The sequence below is a fragment of the Anastrepha ludens genome, chromosome 3 (assembly GCF_028408465.1).
Source record: "Anastrepha ludens isolate Willacy chromosome 3, idAnaLude1.1, whole genome shotgun sequence".
Lineage (NCBI taxonomy): Eukaryota > Metazoa > Arthropoda > Insecta > Diptera > Tephritidae > Anastrepha > Anastrepha ludens.
In genome coordinates, this window is record NC_071499.1 from 79,395,510 (window position 1) to 79,412,768 (window position 17,259).

Below are 17,259 nucleotides of genomic sequence, written 5' to 3' on the forward strand. Positions count from 1 at the left end.
TCATACGCTTCTTTATCTGAGTTTATTGTAAAATTTCTATTTTATTTAAAGGAACTTGAGGAGTTCGTAAAGAAGGGAACACTAACTCTCAAGACCGCTTTCTCACGTGATCAAAATGAGAAAATTTATGTAACCCATTTGATCGAAAAGGATGCTGATTTGATTTGGAACGTGATAGGAGAGAAAAAAGGGCACTTTTATATTTGCGGGTAAGTACTCGTAGATATGTAGATAAAATCAAAGAATTGCTAAATGTTAAATACCAATTTATTCTATTGCTTGCAGTGATGCCAAAAATATGGCTGTCGATGTTAGAAATATTTTAGTCAAAATTCTTGTGAGCAAGGGTGACATGAGAGAAGCTGATGCTGTGCAATATATTAAGAAAATGGAAGCCCAGAAACGTTATTCCGCTGATGTCTGGAGCTAGAAATGCAGAAATACAGCATCTTTACAAAAATCAGCAACTAAAAAGCCTTTAAAAATTCCTCATTAAGTAGAAAAATGTGTTATGGCGTCAACCTGTGCACCGAACGTGAATGAGATCCAGAGTTAAAAAATAAAAATAAAAAATGTATTTAAAAGAAGCAATATTTCAATCGGAAGGCATCACATTCCTTCGTCTACATCATCTCCTGTAATATGCCTTATCTGTGCGAATGCTCATTATTTCTCGGCTATTATTTTAGTTATTTGGCTATAATGTAAATTAAAAGCTTGGTCTAGTTAAGAGAAGTTTTCAAACAATATTAAGGGTTTTGGAGTCTTGCACATAAGAAATTTACAAAGAAAATTCAACACTACATGTAAGATGATCTAATTTTTTAGAAACATCTCGATTTTAAGCGTAATAAGTAAGTAGCTACCTACATTGATAAATGTATGTACGTGAACAAATATTAGGTACATATTTATTTTGCATACTGGTGTGACATTTTTTAATAATCAATGTGCAATTTATGAAGAAAGTCAATAAACAAAATTTTATTTTTTAATTAATAATTAAATAATTTTACATTTTGTAAATAAACTTTTAAGAACTTATGTCTTGTGCTTTTCTGTTTTGTTTTTTAATTCCAAAAGCAGTAGGGAAATAAACATTAATGTTAGAAATAAAAGCAGCAAAATATAAAAAAAGTTGCTTTCTGCCAGTTGTGCCTCATTTGCAAAATGGAGCATGTCTTATGCCTTGAAAAAGGTTCTAAAGAACAATGGCAATTCGAAGGCGGCATAACTACAAACATCCATCAAGATGCGAACTAAAAACTGGGTTAGCAACCTGTCCAAAGCACATCAGAATATATGCATGAACATATATTATCATTAGTAAATGACTATTCTTGTTATATGTCATAAAAGGGGATATTTTTTCAGCATCTAGTAAATATTTTGTTTCAAGTCATACATAGCCTACGAGTAAATAAGAAATAGTAGTAAAAGGCCTTCGATTCGCAGGTCGGCCCGAGAGGCTTGTTGTTGTTGTAGCAGTTCTACGTTACCGGAATGACTCGGGTTTTTCCCGACCAAGGGCTGCCGCTCCAGTAACTAGCCCTGTCTAGTGAACAGTTTATCACTCCACCTCTAGCCTGTGAGGCTTTTTTTGCATTGATTTCCAAAACGAATTCAAAAAAATTGGAAAAACCCATAACTCTCCCCAAAGATAAACTGAGATTGCTCACGGGCATTCTCACAGACTATTGCAGACTGTGCAGTTATCTGCACATGGTTGAGACATCTCGGTCATTTGCAGGTGGAAGAAAGGCTAATACGTTCGGTCCAACCCAGCTCTATCTTAAATTTAATAAGGGAACTGTTGCTGGCTGAGGTAGTGTAATGAGTAAAGGGCACAAAAGACTATGAGGTGAGGTCAAAGTGCAAACCTTGTATGAAATATAATCTAAAGCGAATTCATGCCAGCTGGTATGTGACAGTACACAAGGTGGTAACAACGGGTAAAGAAATAATGAGTACTTACTATTTTATCTTATCCTGTAGAAATTAGAGGCAAACGTGCACGCGAATTTCGAAGGAAACAATTCAAACATTTATTTCTCAAGTTTGCATGTACATCATCATAAAATAAAGTCCATTAAGCGGAGTGGTACGTCATCTGTCTATGTGCAGAGTTCAAAGCCATTTCCGAAATGAGCGAATTCTTTATTCCAAGCGACTGCCAGGATATGCTTAAGGCTTTGTCATCCTTCGAGATTAGGTCCTTACTGGTCGTTGAGTGCATCTGGATATTGAATTTTCTAAGAGCGCATAAGCACTTCCGGCCCATATCGGTTGTTGTTGTTGTATCAGCTTACTAACTTACCTACAACTAGCCCTGTCTATTGCTCATATAGGTGCTAGAGCACAGCATACCTCAGAACGAAGCATCGGCTTTCTGTAATTAAAGTAAATTACTCTGCAAAAACAAAAATAGCAAAAATATTTTTGAAAATAACTTACTTGCTAATTTCCATATAGATTTGCTTATAAAAATAATATTGTAGTTCACCTTTTCATCATGTAGAGCAAAAAAATGTGTCTATGGTGGGTTTTACGCTTTTGACAACGTTACCAACGCACCAGAATTGTTCTTTGAAGTTGTAATAATTTTCGGTAACAAAATTGAGTGGCAATAAAATTTTCGGTAGCAGCAAGAATATATCTGAATAAAGGAAAATATATTGTCAATAAAAATATATTGCTTTTCTTCTGCAATTTGTTGCAAAGTAAAAAAATGTATCAATTCAACGCAAAAAACGGCTGGGATTCGCAAATAATGTCTATTGGGCAATTTTTGCCAAACTATAATGTCTTTTTTAATGAAACTTGGTGGAGATGTTAGTGAGGTGTTAAGGAACTCTCTTTATAACTCCAAATTATTCGGGAAATAATAATTTCGTTATTATTTGCCTTCAAAATGCCCTCGGGAACTTCACTATATTATAATTTGGCTCATTACACTATATATTTTTAACACTTCACTAAAATTCACCAAATATACACTCACACGCGTGTTTTTACTTATTTTTATCCTTATATTCGAGGGTTATTTTTTTGAAGCGCGGCTGAAGGCGGACCACGCGAAATGGAGTTCTACGCAAAAATACTGTGGACTGAGTAGCCGGAGTTGAACTGATGAGGGTTATTTTTTTTATGCGCGGCAGAAGGCGGCCCACGCGAAAATGAGTTCTACGCAAAAATACTGTGGAGCCGGAGCTCGAACTTCGTTTTTATTTCAGGTGTATGGCAACACCAACTTTTCGCTAAATTACAGAACTTTAACATTAAATTACTTAAAAACTATAAGCCTCCGGCGGTTTTCAGTTTTAAGATGGGGTTATACCCCTGTATCGGCTCCTTTTAACCTTTTTTTCAAAGCAATAGACATTATACTAAATGTTTCCCCAAACAACATACTTGGTTTCAAATGCTCTCACACCACGATTTGTATAGATATTTCTTATATCTGACAGGCAAAATGATAGATTGATTTCCATTACTCAACAATTGGTGTTCCAGAGCGTGGCGCATCGTCGACTTCGAAATTGGATAGAAGAATATTTGCAAAATTTGGCGTGTTTTCTCTTTGCTGTTCGTTTTACTCTCGCACTCAAACAATAGTTGATACGAATTAGTCACTACACAACTATATTTTGTCTTATATATTTAATTTTTGTATGCCAACATTCACCCTCATAGAGGAAACTATCCAAAAAAGTACCTGATATTGCAATAATTCCACACTTTTGCTAACTTGTTTTTTGAAGAGAAACTTCTTTAGGCGCGTCGGGAAAGCAATAAGAAACTGCTGTGAAGTAAATAGATAGTAGGTATGGAGGAGACGAAGCGATACAATGAGTGCAACACTGCACCCAAGTGTCAAATTTGAAGCTAATAAAGACAAAAATAAATAGTACAAATTTATGTGGAGTGATATAGAAAAAAAAATATGAAAACCTGAATTTAACACGAGAGAGGGGGGAGAGATCTAAACCGGGGCTCTCATGCATGGAACAACCAACTTAGAAGTTTCACTTCTACCGTGCGTGAGTCTGACAGACCCTAGATTTTTTTTGTTTAAATTTTTTCCTACAGATTTTTCAAAATTCAGCTTTTTCTTTTTTCGTATGGTCATGTTGTTAAAAACCACTGCTTTCAATAGATGTTGGCAAACTTGTCCACAAAATCAAAACAAATATATTAAAAAACGTTGACCAACACTATACTATTTTTTAACATGCAAAAACAGCTGATGAAGTCTCTTTGGCGCCTATCGTCTTTATTTAATTTAATTTCACAAATTGTTTTGCTCCAGTATTTAACGGAATTTTTGATTTTAGTAGACAAAAGATCTGAAATAAATGAATAGAAATGTCTGCGCGTCGGAAAGATATCTGGAAATTACTTTACGATCTAGTTACTCGTGATGGTACCGATTTAAATGACGTATTCGCATTTGTTGATGGTATCCTTTGCCGAGAGCCTTCACTCATACGACCCTCTTTACGCGAACTAAATAACCGTTTTCAGGATACTTTTGTATTCTGGATTATAAGCAAATTCATAAAAGGATTCGACGATTCGAACAACAGCGACAATGCCAGTAGTGTCAGTGATTTGGGGTAAGGAATCAATTTCTAAATTTTCATTGATAATGAAGTGATGGGATATTTTTTAGAATGATTGAGTGCAACATTCAGTTACAACAGAAGGTGCTGCACTCTTGCATGATAAATCAGGCACTGCTATTCGAACGACTGGTGGCAGCATACGTGAAGGCCATTGATCAACTGACAAACGCTCTGCAGTTGCTTGACGAACAACGCGAGGAGAACACTGAGAACGCTAGTTCTATCCCAGATCAATGCGTGGAGATTACAGCGTTCTTTAGCAAAGATCAGTGTTTGCGTGAAATAGATGAACAATTTTGTTTTCAAACTATACTTGTCCCACTTAAAAAAGTGGATGAAAGAGTGCGTTTCCTATTGCGAGTACTTCGATACGCATCTTCGATTGGTTATTCATTATTTCCGCAATTATTTGCCGAATCAATGATATGTGCGCTGCAAGCGGTGCGTGAATGTGATTTAACTACGAAACTGATGGCGCTAAGATATTGCCAGGGCATATTTGAAGCATCATGTGAATGCACAGAGACGATAGAACATTATGGACAATTGACCATGCAATCACTAGTTATACTATGGGGTCAAGTGCCACTATGGCTGCACGCACGTTATATGAGCCTCGAAGAATTGAATAGCTTGAAAGATGTGAGCGTTACCATGTTGCAGACATTAATGCGTTTCGCCACCGAACTCCAGTGGACAAGACGTGTCTTGACGATGTTAGCTATTAGCTTGCTATATAATTGCGCTGAATTAGAGCAAAAAGTCTTGCATAAAAACGATGAAACAAATTTGGGCGAATTTATCCATGCGATCGTAGAATTTATATTACAATTACCATTGGAGGAAGGAGAGGAAGACGTAGTGTTAAAAGAAGCCGATAAGCTTATGATACTATCGGAAAGAAATGAAAACGTGCTGTTGCTATTATCGGTGATACTTGCACATCGTAATGACCAAATAGCAGAGCGGTTACGAGTTTTAAAATTCTTCAAACAAAGGATTTTCGATACTCTAAATATTCCCGAACTCAAAATGGGTTCTTTAAAGCGCTTGAAACCGTGGCTGAAAGCCGTTATCTACGCAGAACATCGTCTCTGCCACCGTATGCAACTTAATGCACTACGGACACACTCCCTTGACGAAGTGTTACGAGAAAATTATAATGGTATAAATCTATTTGCACCGTTGGTAGACGAAGAATACGTTTCAAAGCTTCATGACATTATTTTAGGATACTGTGCCAAGAAGACAAAAATAGATATAAAGGATTTTGATTTTTCTGTCTTATATATTGACATTGCTGCCTTGATTATGAACAGCACTAGTATAAGAAGCGCGCTAGATACGGAATTACAAAGTAGTTTGCTCTTAAGTATTAGTGACAATCTGCATAGTACTACGCAGCAACGACGACCGACTCGCTATTTACAAGCTCTTGCTTTTGAGTCATTTCGCACGCTTGTCAGTTTAAATATCGATGAACCAGTTGAGGTAGTTAACAACATAAGAACTCTCTATGATGGTTTCATGCATCGCCTCTTCATTGAAAGTCCGGTAATAGAGTCGGCAAGATTGCGTAAGACTTTTTGTGAGCACTTCCATACGTTAATTGCACGCGGGTGGGTATCGCTAGATTGCGTGTTGCGTGATTTCGTTCCCGCTCTGGAAGATGTGCCTTCATTATTGGTTCTTATGCTACAAAATTCCTTCTGCGCTGGTGCTGGCGCTGCAACTTGTCGCGTGTTTCTCCGGCTGTCGCCTATGGCTAAATCTGATGTGCCTTTTCAGGAACATGTCCTTATGTGCCAGCTGTGTAATGCCAACGAATGTACATCGGCTGTGCAAATATATACATATATGCGGGCACATAAAGTCATCTTGCTAAGGTGTAAAAGCGAAAATGGTGTACTTCCGAAAGGATGTAAAACGCAACCCCTTTTACCAGCTTCAGTACGTCTCAAATTGTGTGAAACATTGCTGACACAACTCAACCCTGTATTTACCTCAATCGGCCACCACTTGGAACTGTCGGGAATAAGCTCAGATGACTTTTACACTGCCCTGCAAAAGGTTCCGGATATATCTAAACTGAATTTGCAGATATTACATACACTTGTACCGCAATTGATTGCCACGAGTAATGAACAGTTTATCATGAAATTGGCAAAGCTCATATTGCAACAAATTCTGAAGTCACTGCAGTTACAACCTATAATCTCTTCTACGTCTTCGCGGGCACCGTCATCGTGTGATTTGCAACGCTGTATCCAACTAAAATTGCTAGAACTCATTACGTGCTGTGCGCATAGTGATATAAGCGAAATATGGATTTTTCACTTCTTTAAAATGACTTTCTTTTATCTATTGCATCCACAATCGATGGTCGTACAGGAGGCAGTGCTTTGCGCGACAGAAATGTGCGCTAAGCATGGCTTGCAACCTATACGCTTATGGAATTGGTACAAGCGTGATGCGCTTACCTTAGTAGTGCAACTGGCAGTTCAGATTTTTTTGCAGAATGGCTTACGACTGACCCGTTCGCTTAAAGCGGTAAGTAAAGCAAGCATTTAAAGTGATCATTGATTATTTACCTAAAAATGTACCATATTCTTTTCATTAATAGTTTACAAAAATGTTAGGTTTTTCGTGCGTTCAAGAGTTTATCTGTCGCTACTATCGACTTCTGACGACCATGATCCTACCTTATTGCGTGAAGGAGCCACTCTGTAAAGGGCTAATAGTATCCATATCAAAATTGACACGAAAGCCGATATCTATGATCTTTGTGGCTTCATTTCTTCGCATCTATACACATATCTATTTAACTGAAGAGGCAGAGGTGGGCAACAAGTGTATTGAATTGATTCTTAGATGCACAGAGTTCAGTTTAGAAAAACTTATGAACACGGATGTGAAGGTATGTAAGCAATTACGTTTAGAACTGCTTTTTACTACTTTCCTTACATGGGTTTGGTTTTGAGAGGGCTAATTTATAAAACCGATTTTTATCGTTAAGATTTATATCCATTCTTTCAATCTTCCAGCAATCAATCACGCGCATTAGCATCAAATATTAGAAAACATGTTTTCTATTAGCGGGCGCCCCTCGGCAGGCAATAACAAACCTCTGAGTGTATTTCTGCCATGAAAAAACTCCTCATAAAAACCATTTGCCGTTCGGAGTCGGCTTAAAATTGGAGCTCCCTCCATTTGTGGAACAACATCAAGACGCACACCACAAATAGGAGGAAGAGCTTGGCCAAACATCTAACAGAAGTGTGCGCGTAAATTATTATTATTATTTTTTTTTTTTTTAATCTCTCTTCCTTTGATTGGAGTAAATTTTTAAAGCTTCTCGTTTGTAGCAACTTTACTATATGCACAGTTGTAGTTTGCTGAGTAATGAGTTTGCTACATTGACTATTTTAAAGCTGGGCTCAGCACATACTGTCACTTAGTCCGAAATTCCACACACAATTCGATTCTAATTTTCATTTTAAGATTATGACTGTCTGAAGATTTATTGTTTATTACCGTACTCGAAGGCTTTCGTAATATCTTCGCTAAAGAAAACCCTTTACTCAATATGTATTAGTGTAGATAGATTAAAATATAAACGTTTGAGGTGTGCACTGCCGCCTTAAGATCTTTTGCGCCCTTAAACCCTCATAATACTTCGTCAAGACTTAAGTTTCTTATAAACTCTTAAAGGGTCTGCGCTGATAGCTGATAGGCTAGGTGGGTCGATATACTTTTCCTGGCAGTTTGGCGCTGCTTCAGATTCTAGAAGTTATGCTCAAAAGTCAGAAGCGGCCAAATCACAGAGCTGAGGTATCATAAAATTGTTGTTGTTGGTGGTGTATTAGCATAAACATTACCCGTAAATGTTTGATGAATACTGCTGGATTGACAGCGCTTAGTTGGATATAAATCCGAGTCTCTCCGAAAACGTAGATCCGACTTTCGTGGGAACGTAGTACCCTCCTGTATGTAGAGCAATCATAAGGCGCACACCAAAAAGTTCAAGCGGAACTTTCTCCACCCATATTCCACCAAGGGAGGAGTGGAGCGGGGGCAACACCTGGGGACAGGGCCTCATTAACCTGTTCACGGATGGCTCGAAGCTGGATGGTAGGGTTGGAGGAGGAGTATTCTGCAAAGAGCTCCCCATCAAACTCAAATTCAGGCTACCGGATCACTGCAATGTGTTCCAAGCAGAGGTGGCCGCAATTAAAGAAGCAGCTGACTGGCTACTTACTTGCGTAATAACTGTTAAGAAGGTAAATATTTACTCCGATAGCCAAGCGGCCATTAGGGCTCTAAGCTCTATTATGGTGCATTCGAAACTGGTCAGGGAATGCCTGGTCTCACTCTCGATTGTATCAGAATTCTTCGACATAAAGATAATTTGGGTACCTGGTCACAGTGACATTGCAGGAAATTGCGAAGCCGACGAGCTGGCCAGACAGGGGACCTGTGAGGCAATGTGTCCGCGGAAGGAGAGGATCGGGATCCCCTTGACAACCTGCGCTCTACTCCTGGAAGGATGGGCTATGCACCAACTCAGCGAACGCTGGGCAAGTACACGAACGTGTAGGGTCGCGAAGTCCTTCTGGCCACGTTTGGATAGGAGGCGCTCGAGGGATATCCTGGGGATGACAAAATGTCATCTCTCAAATTTCGTGAGCATCATCACGGGGCACTGTCCGCGAGGTACACATGCCGTGAGACTCGGAATTACTTCGAGTCCTTTTTGCGTCAGCTGTATGGAGGATGAGTGGAATCATCTCAGCACCTGCAACTAAGCTGCCCAGCCTTCGCGGGACTAAGATTCAAATATCTTGGTTCTCACTTCTTTTCTGCGCCTGCTGATATAGCAGGTGTTGATAACAAAAATCTGATGAACTACATCAGCAGCATAATGAGGTTAACATAACCGCGGACTAGTGACCGTTCGTAGTCCACAAACACTCACCACTCCCCATCCCTTCCCTTCCTGCCCCCTCTTTGTCCTTCAATGGTATCACAAAGGACGAACCAAACTATTTCGTCCAAGTGGGTCCTACCCTCTGGGCAACCATTACAACCTAACCTAGCCCAAACACCCAGTAAAGGATAAATGCAACTTCTTCATTTGCCCCATTTATTCATCACTATTTTATTTATTTATATTACCTATGCAATGTTCTTCCTTTTTTCCACTTTCTCCACAATAAAGCAAACAGTCTCCGAATTCCTCGTCTACTTCAATCGCAATCCCCATTTCGTCATGAAGGCGTTTCAGTGTTTACTCTTCAACGACAGTGGCAGCTCACGCGCTATAGCCGAAAGTGGCAACACAGCTGGCATTGTGCAATCTCAAACTAGCGATTTTGCGAAATTCATTGCTGATCGCTTCTTGGGCGTGATCACCTACTTCGAGACGTGTTTGGCCGAACCGACTTTTGAAAAATCGCTGAAAGAGGAGGCGCTTTACAGTCTTGGGCAAATATTACGTTTTGTGGGCGCCAAACATGTCACACAATTCCGTTTTAAAATCATCGCCATGCTGAGTTTTGTACTATCACTGCCAGATCGTCATTTACAAATCATATGCCTAAAGGTTTGGAACATTTTTTTACATATTGTAAATATTCAAGAGTTGGGTCCGTCGTTGAGCCGCATTGTGGCATCACTACAACCGCTACTGGCGCACAGTGAAGCTGAAGTGAATGCCATTTATGAGTTTGTGATACTGAAGAATGATAGTCTGCTGGGCGCATATATCCCAGATTTGTATTTTGTGGAGCAATTGAAGGGTGTCACGCCGGCTATACGTCAGTGCGTCGCACGGCAGACAGAGATATTGAAAAGTGAACGTTCCACATTGCTCGAAAAGATTGGTTTTCTCTATCGGCAAATTACAAATGAGAATTCGCAAGTACGTATTTATGGACTCACATATTTGCGTGACTTTATAGCCGTCCATCGTGCTGACATCAACCATATGGTGCTGAGCGAAATGCTCGTGGATCCCCTAATTGAGAATGTGGTGGATACGTTGGTGGCTGGTTGCAAGCACGAGGATTCAAATTTGCAGCTTTCTTCGGCAAAGTGTTTGGGGGAATTGGGTGCCATTGACCCCAGTTACATAACTACGAATTATATATTCGAACAGCGCGATGAGTTGCCGTTAAGTGTGCATACAGATGGTTTTGCCATAATGGCACTCACCGAACTTTGTCGCGCCTATCAATTTCAAAAGGATACCAAATATGTGGACAACTTTTCCTTGGCTATACAAGAGACACTTGCGACTTGTGGCGTTTCACCACTAGAGAATAAGAAATTGAACGTCTGGGAGGCAGTGCCGGCGCGCATGCGTCAAGTGATGGAACCGTTGCTTACGTCGTGCTATACAAATTCACGCCGTGAAAATACTTGCACAGACCATCCAATCTTCAACAGCAGTTACTGCCACAACTACGCTGATTGGGCGTTCAATTGGGCAGCGCGTCTCATTGACTTCGTGCAAACAGATGAAACGAAACACTTGTTGAATTCCTATAAACCGAGTATTAAACGTGACAACAATATATTGGTCACTTTTTTTCCCTATATATTGTTGCATGCACTGCAAGATAGTACGGATAAACAACGTCAAAAAGTGTATGAAGAGTTTGAGGCGGTGCTTAGTTTTAGTAGCGCAGGTATTGTCGAGCAGCCGGTCTATGAGGCTTCTGGACTGAAAGAGTTCGTCTCTGCTAAGTACGCGGTAGATCTATCGTCGGCGGGTGAGTTGGCGCAACGAACGCGTTCCGGCCAATCATTGCAGTATGACGCACTGGAGCATATTTGCCGTACTTGTACGAACCTCTGTTCAGAGCAAATCGACTTCTTGCAACGCTGGGTGCGTGAATGGCAGCGCCTTAATAGCGTTGGCGCTAAAGTCAATGAAGAGGACAATAATTATAAATGCGTACGCGATTTTGTGCAGCGTTTTGACAAACTTTTAATTGCCAAGGCCAATTACCATTCGAATGAGTATGCGCGTGCGCTCATGTACTTGGAGGCATACATTGAGGAAATGGACTCGCAGCAAAGGCTGCAGGAACAGATATCATTTTTGATAGAAATACATGGGGAACTTCTGGACGCAGATTCAGTTGAAGGTGCCGTATACGTTAAAAAGACTGGTCTCAGTCTTAACGAAGAGATCATGGTTAATCGTATCGTAGACAGACCACAAGAGCTACAGGCCTGCTATGAGCAGTTGATGAGTAGCGACGAGCCCATAAATCAAGAGCACATAAAGGGTATGATCAACTGTTATCTACGCATGGACACACCCGAAACAGCACTTTTGATCACAGATGGTCTTTGGCAAAAACTAACTGACCACTACACCGACGACTATTTTAAGGAATGCAAATCGGAGCTGTTGTGGCGTCTGGGACGCTACGATGAGTTGCAGGAGCTGTTCGAGGATTCGGTGGTGCGTCGTAAAACATTCAATTGGAATATACAATGCGCCGAGGCATTTTTACTATACCGACAGCCCTTTGCTCATAGACAGATTCGAGGGCAAACTATAACGATAGCCGATTTCACAAAACATTTAGATGTGATACGCCGCAATGTGCTCTCGACAATACACACTTGCTCAGGTATAAAACAGAAATCCTACCCACATTCCTATGAAGACGTCGTTAAGCTTCATTTGCTCAATGAGATGGAGAAGAATAAAGAGCTTACTCACCAGGTGATTGCCAGTTACGGATTGGAAACAGGTGCCAGTCAATGTCTGTCAAGCGTGCGTGATTTTTTCACCGATTGGGATAGGCGGCTAAGTGTATTGCAGCCGGTAGTGCGCGTGATGGAGCCGATACTATGTTTTCGCCGCAATCTTCTTATCGAAAGCAAGCAACTGCTATCTACGCAATCACCTGATGCAGAGTCTTCGTCACTTCGTCAAAATGTTATTGACGCCATTGATGCGGAAATTGGCAAGCTATGGCTGCGCAGCGTACAGATGTATCGCGAGGCCGGCAGTCTGCAACAAGCGCAATTATGCATAATGAAAGCGACGGAGTATGCACCAAAAACGCTTTTTATCGAGAAGGCAAAACTTTTGTGGCAAAAAGGCGATCAGACTCATGCCTTCAAATTGCTCGAAGAGAAATTGGAACGCATGGAAGCGCAGTGTGAACGTAATGTACGCACACTAAGCGCTGTTGATCGCGCTCTCTATGCGGAAGCGAAATATTTGCAGGCGACTTACAGCGCCGAATCAATGAACAGTTGCGCTGAGCTGAATTTGCGCTATTTCCGCGAAGCAATTGTGGGCAATCACAATTCAGAGAAATATTACGTGCAATATGCGCAATATATGGAGAAAATTTACGAATCCTATTCAGCGGTACAGGAGCACGGCGACATGGGCCGAAATCTGTTGTTTGATATTATGTTAAATTACGCAAAGTCACTAAAGTGTGGATGTGAGAACGTGTATCAATCACTGCCGCGTCTGCTTAGTATTTGGCTGGACTTTACATCGCGTTGTGCATCCGTGTGTGAGATGGCCACCAGCGATGCTACACAAGGAGCCAAGGCGAGCAGCATGCAGGAAATAGCTAAAAAAATGAATGAGCTCATGAACAGCTGTGCCAACGCGCTGCCAACCGCCATATTTTACACAGCTTTCTCACAACTCCTGAGTCGCATTTGTCATCCGTCAAACGAAGTATTCGCCGTGCTACGCACTATCGTTATTAAGCTGCTCGAGCATTTTCCACAGCAATCTTTGTGGATGTTGTTACCCATACTCAAGTCGTCGCAGACGAATCGTGTCAAGCGCTGCAAACTGATTTTTACCGATGCGCGTCTCGCAAAGCCACAATTTCAAAAGCAGTTAAACGATTTCAATATACTTGCTGAACGTCTGATTGAGCTAACGAACAAAGATGTAGCACACGATCGTATTTACGAGCTGAGCACTCTGGTTAAGCAATTACCTAAACTATTTGAGGATCCGAAATTTTCCAATATTTTGTTGCCTTTTGAAAAGTATATGCAAGCGTCTTTTCCACTAACGTCTGCCTCTTCGTCATTGGACTTAAATCTGTCGCCAGACAATGTGCAGAGGTCATCATCCTCTTCTTCATCCTCGTCATCACCAAGTCCATTGTCAGTGCCCACAAATCCGTTTCCATATCAGCAAATTTATATTTGTGGTATTAAGGAGGAAATAACAGTGTTACGCTCAGCTGCCAAACCAAAAAAGATCAGCATTCGATGCAGTGATGGTAAATGCTACGAAGTCATGGTGAAACCGAAAGACGATTTGCGTAAAGATTTTCGACTAATGGAATTCAATGGTCTTGTTAAAAGGTTTCTGCATCAAGATTCACAGGTAAGTTTTTGTTGCTAGTTCCATTAACGATTTGGAAGTAAATTCTCTCTATTTTCCATCAAACCAGGCACGCCATCGATGCCTTCGCATTCGCACATATGCCGCTATACCCTTCAATGAGGAATGTGGTTTGGTGGAGTGGCTGCCAAAGTTGAACTCATTTCGTGCCATTTGTAATTCAATATATCGCATGCGCGGCTTAGGCTTGTCCGACCGTATGTTGCGGCAATGTGCATTGCCCAGAACTGATTCTTTAGAAAAAAAACGTAGTGTGTTTGTCGACACGCTTCTGCCCGCTCATCCGCCCGTATTTCAGGAGTGGTTGCGACGTCGCTTTTGCACGCCCAACAGTTGGTATGAGGCCCGATGTGCTTACGTAAAAACTGTCGCAGTTATGTCTATGGTAGGCTATATACTGGGACTGGGCGATCGACATGGCGAAAACTTACTCTTTGACGAAACGAACGGCGATGCGGTACATGTAGACTTTAATTGTCTCTTCAATCAGGGCGAGTTGTTTGCCTATCCGGAATTGGTGCCCTTTCGTCTGACACATAATATGGTATTTGCCATGGGTCCGTTGGGCGTTGAAGGCATGCATCGGCGATGCTGTGAGATTACATTGCGCGTGCTGAAACAGCAATCGAAAACATTAATGTCGGTCTTAAGACCCTTCGTCTACGATTTAGTGGCATTGAATCGCAGTTACAGTGGTAAGAGCAAAGCATCATTAGAGTTAACCGATCCGAAAGCTTTAATGGATGTGCGTCGCATTGAGGAGCGACTGCAGGGCTATGTGAGTAGATGCAGTTATTATAAATGTTAAAGAAAATTATAATAAGTTTTTTTTGTTTGTAGGTAAAGCGTACTCAGGCCAACAGTATGCCTCTTTCTACGGAAGGTCAAGTGAACTTTTTGATTGCTGAGGCTACGAGTATTGATAATTTGGCAGCCATGTATATTGGCTGGGGCTCCTACATCTGAATCAACATACATATATGTTATGTTATCTTTTTGTACTGATTTTTTGTTCTTCGTTATTAAAGTTATTTGTGTGTTAACATAGATTTGTATGAATGTTTAAAATAAAACATGTAAACATTTAGATTTCTTCAGGTCTCACTATTTTTATTCAAAATAGGGTTCATAACAATTATATAGGGAAAATTTCATCATTTAAATGTCCACCATGAGCACGTTTAGTGGTAAAATCCGCTGGACAGTTGATTCGTGAATGCCTAAGTGTTGAGAACGTCGAGATATCGATGTTGATGGTTGTTCAGCAACACTTTGCGATTCTCAGCAGAACGCCCAGTGTTTGGTGTGCCAGTCCATTTTCAAATGGAAATTTTTTTACCAACCTTTGAATTGTCGACTCATTCCTACGATTATTTCCACAAAAAATCTCGAATTTTGCGATACGTTCTTAAAGATCAATCATTTTCATAATAAGTTTGAATAATTTTAACGTGTTGTTTTATTGTGTAAAATTGCACATCTGTCTGCTTGGCAAAAGTCAAAGATGACATGAAAGAAGATACCGCCTAGGAATTATTCACTACTGACTTCTACTGAAAGACGTTTTACTTCGACTGTGAAGTGCTCATAGGCTATTATTTTTTTATTGAATTTTTGGATTCTCCATTTTGTATGTGGTCTCGATTTTATATGTGGTCAAAATTTTGTCAAATTCTAGTTCCACAAAGTGGGTAAAAACGTCAGTCAAAAAAATATAGTATAAATATGTATTAAATTATTTTCCTCAAAAATCATGTAAACGCATATATGCTATTTTTACATAAACTCATTTTTTTTTTATTCAATAGAATAGTAATGTACACTCACATACTTTATTTTAACTTTTAGGAAAAAAATCAATTTTGTCATGACACAAACACCTAAAATGACGTATAATGATATACGTTGCTGTTCAACAAATATTTTCAATTTGTTCATTTGTATGAATCTTATAGGCCGTTATATTCTCAGAACAATTAACATGTGTTTTAAAATTACAAAAAACAAAAGTAGCCTATGCAATGCTTACGTTGTTTTATTATGTATGTAAATGCAATTCATAAAATGTATTTGTGCAATTTAGGATTTCAGTTCGTTGTTGAAATTCCCTCGTTCATAATCATTTAGTCGTTCATTCGTTGCCAATCATTCATTTAATCATGGATTTGTCAAGCTCTGGTGAGTATCTGCTATCTTAAATTGCAGGAAAGAATATTTAGGTATATTAATTGTCAACAGAATTTGCGACGGAATCAACAGGGGCCCTATGTGTGAAACTTGCTCCAAACTCTGTTGGATTATCTGTGGAACCAGTGGATTCAAATATATCGGAAAATGACGAAGAGGATGGAGAAGAGTTTTCAGCAGAATCGTCAGATTATTATATTCCAGAAACGGATGAAGAGCAGGATAATCTCGAGGGGAAAATTGAAAAATCTTCTGTAAAACAACATGAAGAGCTCTGCGAAATCGCGGAAGAAAGCAATGATGAAAATGTAGAATTGACAGTAACACGAAAAAGAAAGGTGAGTTAATTAAAAGGTAATTTAAGAAGATGTCTCCTACAAGTATGGATTTGTTGTATTCAATAGCGTAAGAGCCAGCTTTGGATGTAGAACAAAAGAAAGAGTGACAGGAGTCAAGGAAAGGCTTATGTTATAAAGAGTGGTAAAGTAATTAAGGAACGTTTAGGCTTATGTTACAAAGAGTGGTAAAGTAATTAAGGAACGTAATTAAGGAACACTTCTCTGAAGATAATCGTAAGAAAATCAAGGCAGAATGCAAAGAAAAGTAGACGTGGAGATAGCAACTCTTATTAAAGAGCACATAGAGTCATTTCCAGCAGTAGAAAGCCACCATACTCGGGCAAAGTCCCAACGCCTTTATCTGAGCTCAGATCTAACAATTACAAAAATGTATAACTTATTTAAAGAACGCCACCCAGACCTCTCAGTTAAAGAACATATGTATCGCCACATACTTTGTAATAATTACAATTATTCATTCCATCATCCAAAAAAGGACACATGCTCAACATGCAAAATGTTCAAAAATACAAAGGACAAGGCTTCAATACAGAAATCATATGATGAACACTTAGCAAATAAAGCCCAGGCAAGGCTCCACAAAGATGCTGACAAGGAGTTATCTAAAAATAACAGCAAAATAAAAGTATTTACTTTTGACTTACAATCAGTGCTATTGACACCATCTAGCAATGTAAGC

General features: G+C 39.8%; 2 protein-coding genes across 5 annotated transcripts in view; both read left to right on the forward strand.

The window, feature by feature from the left end:
* LOC128858273 (NADPH--cytochrome P450 reductase) overlaps positions 1 to 1,044 on the forward strand; it is a 57,372-nt gene extending 56,328 nt beyond the window's left edge. For all 4 annotated transcript variants that reach the window (XM_054094421.1, XM_054094420.1, XM_054094422.1 and 1 more), the window contains 2 exons: positions 52 to 209; positions 286 to 1,044. In XM_054094421.1, the coding sequence (XP_053950396.1) occupies positions 52 to 209; positions 286 to 430 (303 nt within the window). In that variant the 3' untranslated portion in view covers positions 431 to 1,044. The remainder of the gene's footprint in view (positions 1 to 51; positions 210 to 285) is intronic.
* Positions 1,045 to 4,246: 3,202 nt separating this feature from the next.
* Positions 4,247 to 15,131, forward strand: LOC128858274 (serine/threonine-protein kinase ATR). The gene is made up of 6 exons (XM_054094424.1): positions 4,247 to 4,616; positions 4,673 to 7,175; positions 7,249 to 7,542; positions 9,844 to 14,016; positions 14,084 to 14,812; positions 14,875 to 15,131. The coding sequence occupies exons 1-6, from the start codon at positions 4,366 to 4,368 to the stop codon at positions 14,998 to 15,000; spliced, it is 8,076 nt and encodes a 2,691-aa protein (XP_053950399.1). The 5' UTR covers positions 4,247 to 4,365; the 3' UTR covers positions 15,001 to 15,131.
* Positions 15,132 to 17,259: the final 2,128 nt, after the last annotated feature.

What these genes read in the sequence shown, in the direction of transcription:
- LOC128858274 (XM_054094424.1), top strand. Translation starts at nt 4,366, where the DNA reads ATGTCTGCGCGTCGGAAAGATATCTGGAAATTACTTTACGATCTAGTT. An exon ending in TGACCCGTTCGCTTAAAGCG is followed by an intron (nt 7,176 to 7,248) that starts GTAAGTAAAGCA and finishes TTTCATTAATAG; the next exon opens with TTTACAAAAATGTTAGGTTT. An exon ending in AGGAGCGACTGCAGGGCTAT is followed by an intron (nt 14,813 to 14,874) that starts GTGAGTAGATGC and finishes TTTTGTTTGTAG; the next exon opens with GTAAAGCGTACTCAGGCCAA.